The sequence below is a fragment of the Anticarsia gemmatalis genome, chromosome 8 (assembly GCF_050436995.1).
Source record: "Anticarsia gemmatalis isolate Benzon Research Colony breed Stoneville strain chromosome 8, ilAntGemm2 primary, whole genome shotgun sequence".
Classification (NCBI taxonomy): Eukaryota; Metazoa; Arthropoda; class Insecta; order Lepidoptera; family Erebidae; genus Anticarsia; species Anticarsia gemmatalis.
In genome coordinates, this window is record NC_134752.1 from 11,671,817 (window position 1) to 11,685,363 (window position 13,547).

At 37.3% G+C, this 13,547-nt stretch overlaps 1 protein-coding gene across 5 annotated transcripts in view; it reads left to right on the forward strand.

Moving 5' to 3' along the window:
• Positions 1 to 13,547, forward strand: part of LOC142975107 (protein tweety-like) — an 82,531-nt gene that overhangs the window by 61,507 nt on the left and 7,477 nt on the right. For all 5 annotated transcript variants that reach the window (XM_076117788.1, XM_076117793.1, XM_076117791.1 and 2 more), the window contains exons 2-3: positions 8,807 to 8,886; positions 11,414 to 11,569. In XM_076117788.1, coding sequence (XP_075973903.1) covers positions 11,435 to 11,569 — 135 coding nt within the window. In that variant the 5' untranslated portion in view covers positions 8,807 to 8,886; positions 11,414 to 11,434. The remainder of the gene's footprint in view (positions 1 to 8,806; positions 8,887 to 11,413; positions 11,570 to 13,547) is intronic.

Genomic DNA, 13,547 nt, shown 5'->3' on the forward strand with positions numbered 1-13,547 from the left:
AGAATCTGGTCAGGTAATTCAATTAGATCGCCTTGGCTACACATTAAAATTTGATTGGAAACTTCCTCGCCGGCTAAACTAGGTTAGAGCGAGCAGTTGCTGGGCGTACTTACAAATTGAGCTCTTAGGCCCGCCGGATTGGCGGCTCCTCTAACAAGACAATTGATTTATAATTAGATTGTTGGCGGTGCGTTGCGATTCCCTTCGAGGGTACGCTCGCCTCTCTACGTCTTAACGTCTTGTAAGGAACTATTCCGAGCGTTCGAAACCTCTGCTAAGATTCTATTAAATTGGGATAATGTTTTACGTGTGCTATTATAACGTTAAAGACGTTACGTTGAATTTGAAACGTATGGTACAAGTTTATGTATGTTATTCGAGGGTCTTTAAAATTTGATAGAAGTTTTACGTTAAGTCAGGATCCTGTGCACAATACTTCATTGATTTATTTCGAATCAATATCGAATGAGCTATGTAATTTTCAATTCTACAGTTATGCTGAAATAATGGCAGACGGATGTGGAAATAACATCAATTTGTAACATCGCTCGAACGGAGCGAAGGGTATCGCGTCTCGAAAAGAAGTTTAATAAAAATATAAACTCCTTCAGAGCGGAAAGAGATCGGGTGCAGAAATACCAAGACGCTTTCACCGTTACCGAGCAAAAAGGTTTTATATTTATTTTAAGCATCTTGTTTCTTTATGCTGGTATAAATATCATGTTTTATGAACAAATCGAGTTGTAAAATGAGTTTGTATTTTTGTGCGGGTCCCGTCGGAGCGTTTCTATGAATATTCGCGTTGTTGTACGTTTAATTTTGCACGGGCGAGCCGACCCACGGCTTCATGTACTTTACATATTGTTAAAGTTTGCGGGCTTACGTAATGTTTCTACGGCCGGCTTAGTTTAGTTAAATAGGGATACTCGATTACATTTCCGTGGAATTCTCCTCTTTTAGTTATATGTAATACGTATTATAAGTTTTGAATATGTGCTATCAAACTAAAGCCTCGTCTCTCTCATCGGTGTTTACCGATCTCACTATATCTGCTAAGAACAGTAGTCTACGTAGTCTACTGACAAAATGGACTTACTAATCTGTTGATGCCCGTAGCTTATTGATCTTAACTCAAAATAAATATACTGTAAATACGACAACAAAATCACTCTATACTTTCACATCAAAGAAACCATCATCCTCCACTGGTTCCTTTCTCGCTACTTCCCCACAATTATCTTCCAGGTGACTGCGGAAATACACTTACCCTTTCTGCTAATCTATTAAGAAAACAGTTGCCGAAACTAGGTAGGTTCCCGATTTCCAGACGGACGAAGTCCGGCACGTCCGTTTGCCGGATACGAGCCGGACGCGCGACGGACGCGGGCCGGGTATCGAGCCGGCGTTATCTGCCGGCTGTCCGTCATCTGTCTACCGCAAACTCTCTGTTAATTCTACTTTAATCCATTAACTAGTATTTTAGTTGGATGAGTTTGGTCCTGCTGGGATGTTGTTTTGAAACTATATTGTCCTTTATATTATTTTGCATTACATTACGTATTCAAGTAGAAGAATGGCTTGTAGCTGTATTTATTTTGTAATTCTGTCACCGAGTCGTTTCAGTGTTCAATAATTTTGGTTCGCTAATAGTAATTGACTGGCTACATCAAGATAATAAGAGCAATTTGCAAATATAGTACAACATCATTAAAGAAACATATTCACAAAGAAAAACAAGGTTAAAAAGATTTGTTATCTTAATCCTTTGTGCTGCATACCGTTTGTCACGCACCATCGACCGGCTGAAAACAACGTGGAAAGTCCCGCTACGCCATGAATCATCTCACTCGTTTGTTATAATTCTCTATTGCTACTGAAACTGTACGTCTGCTACACAAATAACTGCAGGATCGTAAACTGGAATAAAGTGGAATTTCTAAGCAGCTCTTTAAACGTAACATCCTTAGTACTGTCTGTTCCTAATGACTAGTGTTACGTTACTGTTGAGAATTGTGTTGTATGTTGCTTAGTTTTGATGAAGAAGTTATTTTATGTGTGCTCATCAGAATCAGTCTCCTAATAACTATTTGGACATTAATTATATTTTTAATTCTTCCATAAATTATTGCTATGGGGAAGAATAAGCAGCAATGCATTATAAGGCACATTACAAAACCCCAGACAGAAGTACGGTGCTAAGTGAACTGCTTACTATTTCTTGGTTTTAATTCTAAAGAACTTATACAAGAGCGCTTACATCAATGGACGGCATTTGGCCTACAGTAGCACATCTTATCCATTACTTTATTACATGATTGCCACATACTTTATTACACACGTGTGCAGAGCCACAATAGTCATACAACGACAATGGTCCCACAATGGGCGTCCTGCGGTCTACCGTGTTACCCTGATAGCTTTGTGTACGATCTCTCGTCATTGTGTACACCTCAAACTATTTGCGATGCAACTGACATACGGCACTTTGTGCTATGCAACAGTCGACGAACTGTGATTATCAGACAAACAGTTTTTTTTTTATCGGGAGTTAACCACGCCTTAGCTGATGACATTGATGATGTCTTTCAAATAAATCTGAGGTACTCGAACTAGCTATCAGTGGGTTCGCGTGACAAGTAGAACAAAAGTCAATTAAAATACGAAATATTGAGCCGCCTTAAAGCTTTAAGCTGCAGTAATGTTCACCACATTTGTCAAATAAAGTGAAAAGTAAAAGGAATCTTCATTCCGAGTACACTACTAGAGCAAGACGTAGCAATATTAATGTCGCAGAACTAAGTCAGCCAAACTAACTGCAAGTAGGTGATTTCAATATGCGTCATTGTCAGTGCCACGGTAGGTGTTTTGATACCGTTTCATTTGGCAGAGTTGGCCCAGTCCCAACGGTGGGCCACGCTGCCAACTGTGTCGACTAAATTCTCACACTTTATAAGACAGTTTGTGCAATATGTCTCTACAGAATTTGCTGCATACTGCGGCTTTTATGGACTCGGACGGTGATAGTCCTTTTAGTTTACGAGGTAACAGTAATTTGCATCGCTGGCACTTTATAGCTGTTGGCTGTAACTGTAAGTATACTGGAGTATTGAATGATTTATTATCGTGCGCAGCGCCCCCTTTTGTTATCTGCTATGAATCAAGTCGGATGTCATCGAAAGCTCACGACATGGAACAAAAATGTATTATTTATGAGCTTGATGGATATAACAAATTGTTTTGTCGAATTCAAATAGCGAGGTGGACCAAGGTCTAAACATACATACATGTATTACAAGATCGATGGTCCATCATAGTTATGAGAAATTAAAGACTAGTGGTGGTGGTAGTAAGTGGAGTAAACAAAAGCCAAATTAAGAAATTGCTAGAATTAATATCAGCCTAATTGCCAAAGTTTTCTCCTAAGATACAGGATTTATAAGTAAATAGTGTTAATTTATCAATTGTTTACGTTGCAATACTTGGATAAACTTTGGCCGAAAGCGACCCAAAGAATAAATTAACGTAACGTGTAATCTTTGTCTCATCAGTCACACTCAATCATTGTCCAGTGAAGTAGAAAGTTACAAAACAATGGCTTCTAATACTCGTAATTATTTACACAATGGATAAGTTCGCTTGATTGCCTCTATAGATGATGTAAATGGACTCTTTGTTTGGAAAAATCATAAAACTAATTTGAAATGACTTACGGCTTCTGTGTTTAGTTGAGGAAGTAAAGAAGCAGTAAATCTATCCGACGGTAATTGAGTTTCTAGTTATTTAGTAAGATACTAAATCAATGCAGTTATTCAAAAGTTACTGGCATAAGTACAACCTCGGCGGCTTGTGATTACCTTTACAACTAAACTCAGGAACAGTAGAAAATTGTATGTCAGTTGCCTGGTAGTCCTCCGAAGTTGGAATCCTTCTTTGAACGGGGACACTATAGTATTTGGCTGATTTGCTTATATCATATGCGTTTATTAGTGATATAATAACCTATATTTTATATTCCGATCTCTGTTTATTCATATATTCTTATTTTTAGGTGGTGAAATTCTGAAGTGTCGTAGCTCGTCTGAACGAGACTCAAGTTCGCTCATATTAAATTCTATATAAAAGCTAAACGCTTCATATTTCTCAGTCAGGAGACATAATTTTTGCCTGTCTATTTTATATTTTGGCTCCGTTCCACTGGATCCCGTTTCAGGTTATTGTCAGCGTATTTTATTAACTTGGTAAAATTAAGGGATGTTTGCTATCACTTTGATTTTTTGTATATCCGTGCAGTAATTACGGAGTATCCCTGATTGAGCCCTATTATTAGTCCAATTGGTTCAGAATCGATATGGTGCGCCTACCGATATTTAACTTATGAGTTTTTCGCTATGTGTTCTCAAAATTCTTGCTGAAAATACAGGTTTTAGCTAAAATACGCCTCTCTAAAACTACAAAAGCGCTAGTAAACAAAACTTTACACTTGAACTATAGATCAGAGCGGGCACTTGGCCATCACAAAGGCGTGCATTGCCTGTGTAACGGTACGTATGAACGATGGTGCAATATCCCATGCTATGCTATATTTGGTGCGCTCCTACCACTTGCACTCGTTTCATGTTCCGTTTTGGATTGTGAGATAAAATACGAGGTCACGTTTCGTGTACCTCACAAAAGCTTGGAGATGTTTTTTGGAGATACGCGAGTGAAGTTTATCGATATAGTGTATAAAGATAATTGGAATGCAGGCTGAGTCCTTTAATGTTCTTTCTTGTGCTTATTATAATTATAATGAAAAGAGCATTAATGGCTGCAGATAAATTAGCAACTTAATGATAATAGAAGAAGTTAGAAATAAGATAGAGAAAGGATCTGATAACAGCAAATATTATTATTCAATACTGTTAGATATAACAGTCTCTGTATCCATTCCTGGCCTCACAAAATTGCGAAAACCGTTTTCCAAATCATTTTCAATCAGTTTATACATTAACGAAAACGGGAAATGAAATTCTAACACGAGCAATGCTTATGAAAGTGGAACACGTTGATTTGTTCCATAATGAGAGATGAGCTGTTATTGCATTTGAGGTGCATCCCAACCGCTAACGCATCATGTCTGTTTACACCCTCACTCCAATTCCTTTGTTATTGCTAGCTGACGGCTGCGGATACCATATTACAGAAATATAAAGTAAAATGCAGACAAGAAACGGAAAAATAAATCTAAACGTCTATTCAAAATACGTCTGGTTCTTATTATAAGACATATTTTAATTCTAATTAGCGGATATGACACACAAAATTACGCTGTATCTAATAACATGTACCATTAAAACTTTTTACGTTCATTTATTTTAATGTCAGTAAATTTAATTTGGTGAAGTTTGAAATAAAATATATTGCTGAAAATTTCCGGAGGAGATTATCACGGTGCTACATGTCACTAATAAATATTTTTGACGCTTTCCAATTGAATTTATTGTCTGGAAGATCTGATAACTCGATCGTAAACCATTATTACTATTTCACCACAAGTCTACCCACTATCAAGTACACACTTCCACTTGCCCGTAGGCTCTAATGCCTATCTAGTTTGTACCAAACGTGCAACAAAAGGGAACAAAGCACATTTCCTGTCCATCGACCAGAATTAGCAACAATGTATCGACTCCATGATAACATTATTACTGCGTAGTCGTGACTTCGTGACTCCTTATAGGTCACCATCGATTGGATAATAAACAGTTATTGTTTTATTCGAACAAAACACCACTGTAGCGACACTTGCACTCACGGACAATCTGATACGCTTATAAAGAAATACTTGGTGTTTAATGTCTAGTTTATTGATCATTTGTATCCAAACTATATTACTTAGATTGTATTATGTATATTGTACCATTGCGAGTGTGTCTTTTTATGAGGAACGTAAGTGGCTTATATGACTAATACTCATATTCGTTTTTTTTATTTTGCGTCGTTTCTTCCAACGCTGTGTGTGTTTGTAGGGTTATTTTGAGAAGCAAAAGGTCTTTTTAAAAGACCAAGAATATTTATTATAGTTGTATCATAGAAGATAACTTATAGGTATATTCTATTTCCGAACCGTTCTTCTGCTGGATCACCTTTGATCCAGTACTCTTTCTTTTTCTTCGCCGTACAGACAAAAATCGGGCCAGTGCCCTCATAAATTTTACGTACGAAGCCGATAAAATTTGCAAAAGTATCCCGAACTATCTACGTCACCATCGTATGTCGATGCTCGCCGTCTGTCCTTCTGTCTGCAGTAAAACTTTACGAGGCCGTGCACACGCGACTAGACCGATGCCTTTATCGATCTTTAAGCAAATTTGCAGGATTTTGTGGCGAAAAGCAATTTCTTCTTGAAGAATATACTTAGGCTTCCAGCCAAGTACAAATTGGAAATAGGATTACGTGGTTCATTCCAATCGTACAAAATGTTTTTCTACTTATTTTATTAACAATTTAAAAGTATAGGTATAAATTAATAGTGACGCATTGTTACATATACGAATAAAAACAAATTCATATCAAACCAAAAATCAGGCGCTTTCACGTCCCAAACATCCGCTGTCGTACAGACGGCACATCCTACCCCCCAACATTTCTCAGAACTCGCAACAATCAAATCAATTATCTTTACAACAGGCCGAACTAGTTTCTTTCGATACTTGTTTATAGTTCTCACATTAATTTACCGAGAGATGAACGAGGTATTCCAGGTATCTAGTCGAGATTGCAACACTCTTAAAGGCAATGTGGAACAAGTTCAAGTGATATAAAAAAGGAAACCTCGTTGCACCGCCTTGTGAAACACCCGCTGACTCATCGAAAGCTTTCGACACAGTCTAGCACGTTGCCATGTTTTTATTTCATCCTCTTTAGGTCGATAAACAGTAAATACGCGGTCGTATTTTTGAAATGATTCGACTGATTCGTGTGTTCATTTCAATGTTGTAATAAGAATTGAGTGTTGATGGATTTTATTTTCGGTTAGTCATCGGACTTGTATAAGGAAAAAGTAGCCATCTAGGCATCTGTAGCTTTGTCAGTCACAATCGTTTTCCATTTTTAATATGAAGGCTTCTTTGTACACCTCAGATCGCCATCTTAAGGCTCAAGGATAACAATTTAAAACAATTATTTCTGCAATTATGCTTATTCTTTTCAAATAACCGAAGGGCTTTACATCCCCCTTCGAATTTGTGTATTTGACGATACAATTCATTAATTTAATATATTCACCCACAAAGCCGTAGATCAGAATCTTAATATCTCCATCAGCCCTTAGGAGCAATTCAAGGAGGTTAATGCATTCGCACGCTACATTAGATTACAATTAAAAGCTGCTCCCGCGCAAACACGACAATGGCGCCGCGCTCTCGTCTCAATTGTCACTAATTTGTTCCGTGACACGACTACATTCATCGTTATGCTTTATTATAAGTGTTGTGCGTTTACTTATGTTCCTGCTTGTTGCAAGATTGAGGGGATCGTGTGATGAAATCATCTCATCTCCCGGTTTAAGTTAAATAGAAGATATGTGGACGCTGTCAACTGCAGATTACTTTGGTGTAATGTTTGTATCGATAAAATAAATTGAATATTGGAATTTTATTGTGTCCTTTAGACCTTTTATTATATAACTTAATTATCAATAATACAATTGAAGTTCTAGTAAGTTAGTCTCTGAAGCATTATAGTTCAGTTTCTCAAATCTAAGTTCGAAGGTTTTCTTGTCGCCCTTTAATCAAAACCGTTTCTACTAGAAGCTTAATGTCAATAGTAGAATCCCGTGTCTAAGACATCTGATTGGATTCACGTCGCTTGGTTTGTTTAATCTCAGCACGCTCTAAATTCAATGTTTGAGGAAGAGGACTGAACTGAATTCCACGAATTCCGTGGGCGGGTGATGCTAGATGAAAATAATTAAGATAAAAATGATTTGTTCCACAAAACAACGCGTCTGGTTTCGTAATATTATCCTAGTACATTCGTGTTTATTCCTAGTTTATACAGTGTCTAGTTATCTGAGAAATGCGAGCGAATGCATTCGAGATAATTTTAATGGTAGCGATAACACCACAATGTTCGTTCAACAGCCGTAGTTGGCGCATTTAATGGGAACCCTGGAGTGTGTGTGGTCTCTTTGAACCGCTGTACAGCCGCGAACGATTTGTAACTCCGTATTTCATTCTGATTGTTTACCATGTACGAGGAGGAGCTTTGAGGTGTACGTACGTTTCTTGTTACGGAAGAAAAGTAATGTGAAGGCGTTTCGGTGGAAGCCGGGAGGCTAATTGATGATGCTACGTTTAGATTGATGGTGTTGATTTTACTGGCATGTTTTGACAAGTAACACGAGTTTGGTGTTATGTTAGACTTGTTTTATTGCAAGCTTTGATTTAGATTTACTTGTACGTGTGGTACAAATCTTGTTACGTGTTGTAAATTGACTTATAAGAAAGTTTTTTTTGTTATAAAGGTTGCAGTACGCCTAGATACCTATTGAAAAAATAAATTTATGATTGCACGCTTTCAGTTATTATAAATATTTTGTCATATACTCAGGTTCACTTTATCCTTGTCAGTTAAACGTACTGGAATTAGCAGCTAGGATTTATTCTATATCCGTGCTAAATATTCTATAAGATTATGGTATTAGAAACAATTTTTAAGACTACATTAGCTTCTAGTAAAAATAGACTAATCTAAAAGTATTTGCGCACTCTTGTATAAGTTATAACGGCATGATATTTTAATTGCCATGTTGTATTGTCCACAGATGTCCTCGCGGTGAAAGTACGCTACAATCGGTCTACGCAGCCATGGCGTCGTAGGCACAGCTTTCGTCCATTTGTTGCGGTAAGTACCTACACCAAATAATATCACATCGTTATTGTCACATTTCCTACAGTAGCACGATTCTCTACAATTGAAACCATATCGAGAGTTTGTCATTTAAAATGTACTGCCAAAATAGTTTTTTCGACGTCCGCTAAAGGCGCTGATCAGATTCTCATACAAAATTTCTCGATAGCTAGCTGGATGTTGATACTCTATAGTAGTAGAGAATCGGGCTACAGGTTATAAAGATTAGTAAGATGTGATGATATCGACACCTTTAAGTGAAAACATAGAAATATATCACAAAACTTCGACAATACTTATGTTGTTATCGATATGATATGTTACCTCTCGTAAGATAATTATTAATTTCTTCGGATTTTCTGTCAGTTCTGCTTATTGGGATAAGGATATGAAGTATATGTAATACTTTTTAATCTTTAATACGATTTCCCTCTTGTCCCCAACCCGCACTCGGTCAGCGTGGTGTACTCAAGGCTTTAAGATTCATTGCGGGAGGAGGCGCTTGCCCAACAGTGGGACATTAGTGGGTTTAATTTATAATTTACTAGCTGACCCGCGCAACTTCGCTTGCGCCACTGAAGAGAATGGGTCAAAATTTTCCCCGTTTTCGTAACATTTTTCGTTGCTACTCCGCTCCTAATAACCGTAGCGTGATGTTATATAGCCTATAGCCTTCCTCGATAAATAGGCTATCTAACACTGAAAGAATTTTTCAAATCGGACCAGTAGTTCCTGAGATTAGCGCGTTCAAACAAACAAACTCTTCAGCTTTATAATATTAGTAAAGATTTATTTTACAAATGACGACCGTCGGTAGATTCATTAATTGTAATTTAAACTAATGTCTATTGGTATTTTATGCTGTTTTGTCATGTACATATATCGTAATGTAGAGCTAAGAAAGAATTACAAATGATAAGGAAACGCGGTCATTTTCTGAAGCGACGTTTACCCCATTTGTCCATTAATTTTCGGTCCTTGAACCGCCTATCCCGAGTCAGGCCATTTGCAATGTGTACATTTGATGGCCATTACAATTGTCTATGTATGTACTAGCATATGATGGCTATATGTAATCCACGCGGGAGACATCGGGAAGACAGACTGTAGTTTACATAGTACAGACTAGAATCGACTCTATTTTGCAAAAGATTAGGGTTCTTTTGGCGTGGGCGTAGCAGATTATGTTATAAAAGTTTTCGATCGAACTACGCCTAGGTAATGTTATTTACTGACGCAAATATTTTCCAATATTCACTCTATTTTATAGTAAAAATCTAAATTTGAAATAAGAAACTTTACTTTGAAATCATTTTAGAGTTCAACATGGGAGATGACAAAACGAAAAACCTCAACAAAACTACATATCATTAATTTTAGAGTTCAACATGAGAGATGACAATACGTTACATTATGAATGTCATTTTCGTCGTTCTAAACACTTTATGTTCCACACGAAACATGCAAAACTCCGATGTCAAGAGCAAAGTTAAATACCGCATCCTAAAAACCTATATTGTATAGACATTCACTCGCACGTTCGATGGCTCTTCGACGCTCGAGTACACTCAAGTCGATGAGTAATGATAAAGTTTGTTTGTGTCAGCGTGTGAGCTTTCACACCACATGCTCCACATTTGCGCTGTAAAGCTAATTTTAGTTCGTAATTAGCGCTATTTGTTGAAACACGAATGTGTAGATTCATTGACGTTTCGTTCGTTAGGCGTTTGGTGATTAGATAGTGTGAAATGGAAATGGACTGTAAAATAATTGGTCACTTAGGAGTACAGTTGCAAGATAGCTTTTACGATATATTACGTACGTTTACTCGGTTCCTACTATGTATCACAATACATATATGTGTAGTATTTTATATGCTTTGTATTGAAAAAAATAGGTATTTGTCATTTATGGTTTGTGGTCAATTTAATTATTCTGATTAGTGCGCTAAAGACATAGTGTCCGATCTACATCATTCAGGTTTCTATTTCAGAATATATTTTATTTGCTCTACCATGTCAGTCATTCACGGATAATGGTGGCGTTAAGTGTTCATAACTTTCAGTTAATAATACACGAGTTCTCCAGTGATATCTTACAGGTGTTGTTATGACTACTACTGCACTATGTTCCATATATTTTCATTAGGGTCTGCCTAACGAGACATAATACAATCTCTATTGTTTTTCGTACACACTGGTCGTAGGCTGTAAATCTTGTTTTGACTGAAACGATTGCGTTTGGTCTCTTAATTATACATACATAGATTTAGGGACCTAGACAAAGACTTATAATTTACGAATAATTCTAGGCCTTTGAATATATTTACTATTAAAATTCCCAATGCATTCGGTCCCGAAATAGGAGATTACTTAAACTTCAGCCTAGTTGCTTCACGTATAAGCGCAGTAGATGTATTATTAATTTACATTTGCTAATGATAACTGTCACCTGCGGTCAGAGCCAAGTCATTGTATCGTGCACAAATATAATGTTAATGTGTCTGCGGTTTGTTTTCTAGGTGTGATCGTGTGAAGTCGCGATGGGCGCGCCGGCCGTCTCGGACGAGTACACGCCGCCGCGTCTCTCGCGGCTGCTGCACTCGCTGCCGCACATCAACGTGACGCTGCACCGCGTCAACGATACCTTCGCGCCTAACTCACCGGTCTACTTAGAGGTAACACATACAAGAGTTTCAGAGTAAAAATTATAAGAACTGTTGATTAAGAAATTGTCCATTTTAGCGACTCAAATTTCCTACCAATATGCTAAAGGCCACGGGGTAGCTTTCGAAAATGGCGTGATAAACAGATATAGCTCCTAGCGTTTTCCGAAGGAGCTTTTTGTTACAAGTAATTTTTAATGGAAAATGCTTGCTACTCTATTGGAGCAAGTGTAGGAAATCGTACTACAGATGTTATAAAAGACAAGGTTTTAGACTTATCTAAGTTTAACGGAACAGATTTCAAAGTTACGACACAATAGCTGCGGTCAAAACTTCCGCAATATTACACAATCTGTATTAAATAATACCGTAGTTCCAATACAATGATCGAATAATCTGGTTTTTGAAACAATCGCCTGAAGTGAACTAAATTATCAATACGTTTAAGTCTAGAAAGTAATTTAACCTACTGCACTTATTCCCGCTTTCAACGTTTTTTATATGAGTTTAAACGCTATTGAATAGATAAATGTACCTCAGAAACCGGGGGTTTGTAGAACAATCGATAGAACCAACTGACAGTTTCACACTATTGTTCTGCAAATCGACACTTGAAGGACGATACTGCAAATCGTAAACACATAGTTATAAACCAACTTATGTCAATATGATGGTTTTAATTCAAAACTAGTTAGAACTAAGGACTGCAGGAAGTTATCAAGTTGAGGCCAATATGCAATGCAATATGCTTTATGTCTAAGGAAGTGTGACGTAAGGATTAGCAAAGGGCCGGAAGAACACCTTTCACTACTTAATATAGAGCAAACCTATTGACTTTAAAGTGGTTACTTAGGTTTTACGTATACAAAAACCTAATAACACACTGCCCAACTTAATAAACACGTATATTAGAATTTATCATTTCGTGCAGACTTGTGTTAAGCTTCCAAATATTTAACTCTTCGAGTTCCCCTCATCAGTGTTTTTACAAACGAAAGGACTCCTCCCGTCATTGACTAAAAGTCTAGCACAAACGATGAAGTAAAAAAGTTTAAGCATTGTCTTTAGGGAATGTCTCGCCGGCATTAGTTTATCTTCACGATGAAAGCCTCATGTCTGTCCTTAACTTTGCCAGTCCCAATGGTACCACTCATTGCTCACAAACTTATACCTACAGTTCGATACGTAGATAGCGCGGTCATATTTCAGCAAATAGGCCAAACCCAATTATGAATCTTGGGTTAGTCTCGAGGGATGATGATGTATTGACTATTTATTCCGATGTCTGGGATAATGAAGACTATAGCTAGGAGAAACTACGTTATACATACAATAGGCGATATCGCAAGTAATATTTAGTCACAGATGAGAGGTTTTTATTAGTATTTTTAACCGGTAAAAAACTACTGAAGTTATAATTTGGAATTAAGACATTTTGTAATTAAAGACAACTCCCGAACTAAGAATTACAATTGTGTTGCGGGGAGTTTTACAAACATACAAACAACACACACAATGTACTACCAGCCCGAAACAACTATTTGTGGATCGCACAAATAATTGTTCCGTGTGGGATCGAACGTGCTACGTCCCGACACAATGGTAATGGCGACCACCTTAACCACTGCGCCACGGAGGTTTTCAAGATGTTTATGTTGCTAGTAATAAAATCCTTCTCATGTTCTAAATAATGATACAAGTATACTCAAGTTAAATTGCGTTATCATTTCAATCAAGTTCACCTTAGTTGTCCTACCCATATTTATTACGCATTATAACATTATCGTCTGTCTCTCCACAGCCTTGACTCTATTGTTTAGTTAATCAATCAAAACAAGTCCCTACCAGCCATAACTAAGTACTCCATAGCTTGTAGCCGTACGTTGAACTGTGAGTGTATTAACCGATTCATTGGCTCTAAGCCCTGTACATCACTTTCGATGACATGTATTGTTTTAGCTATACAATGAGCAGACTATGTTTTGGCGCC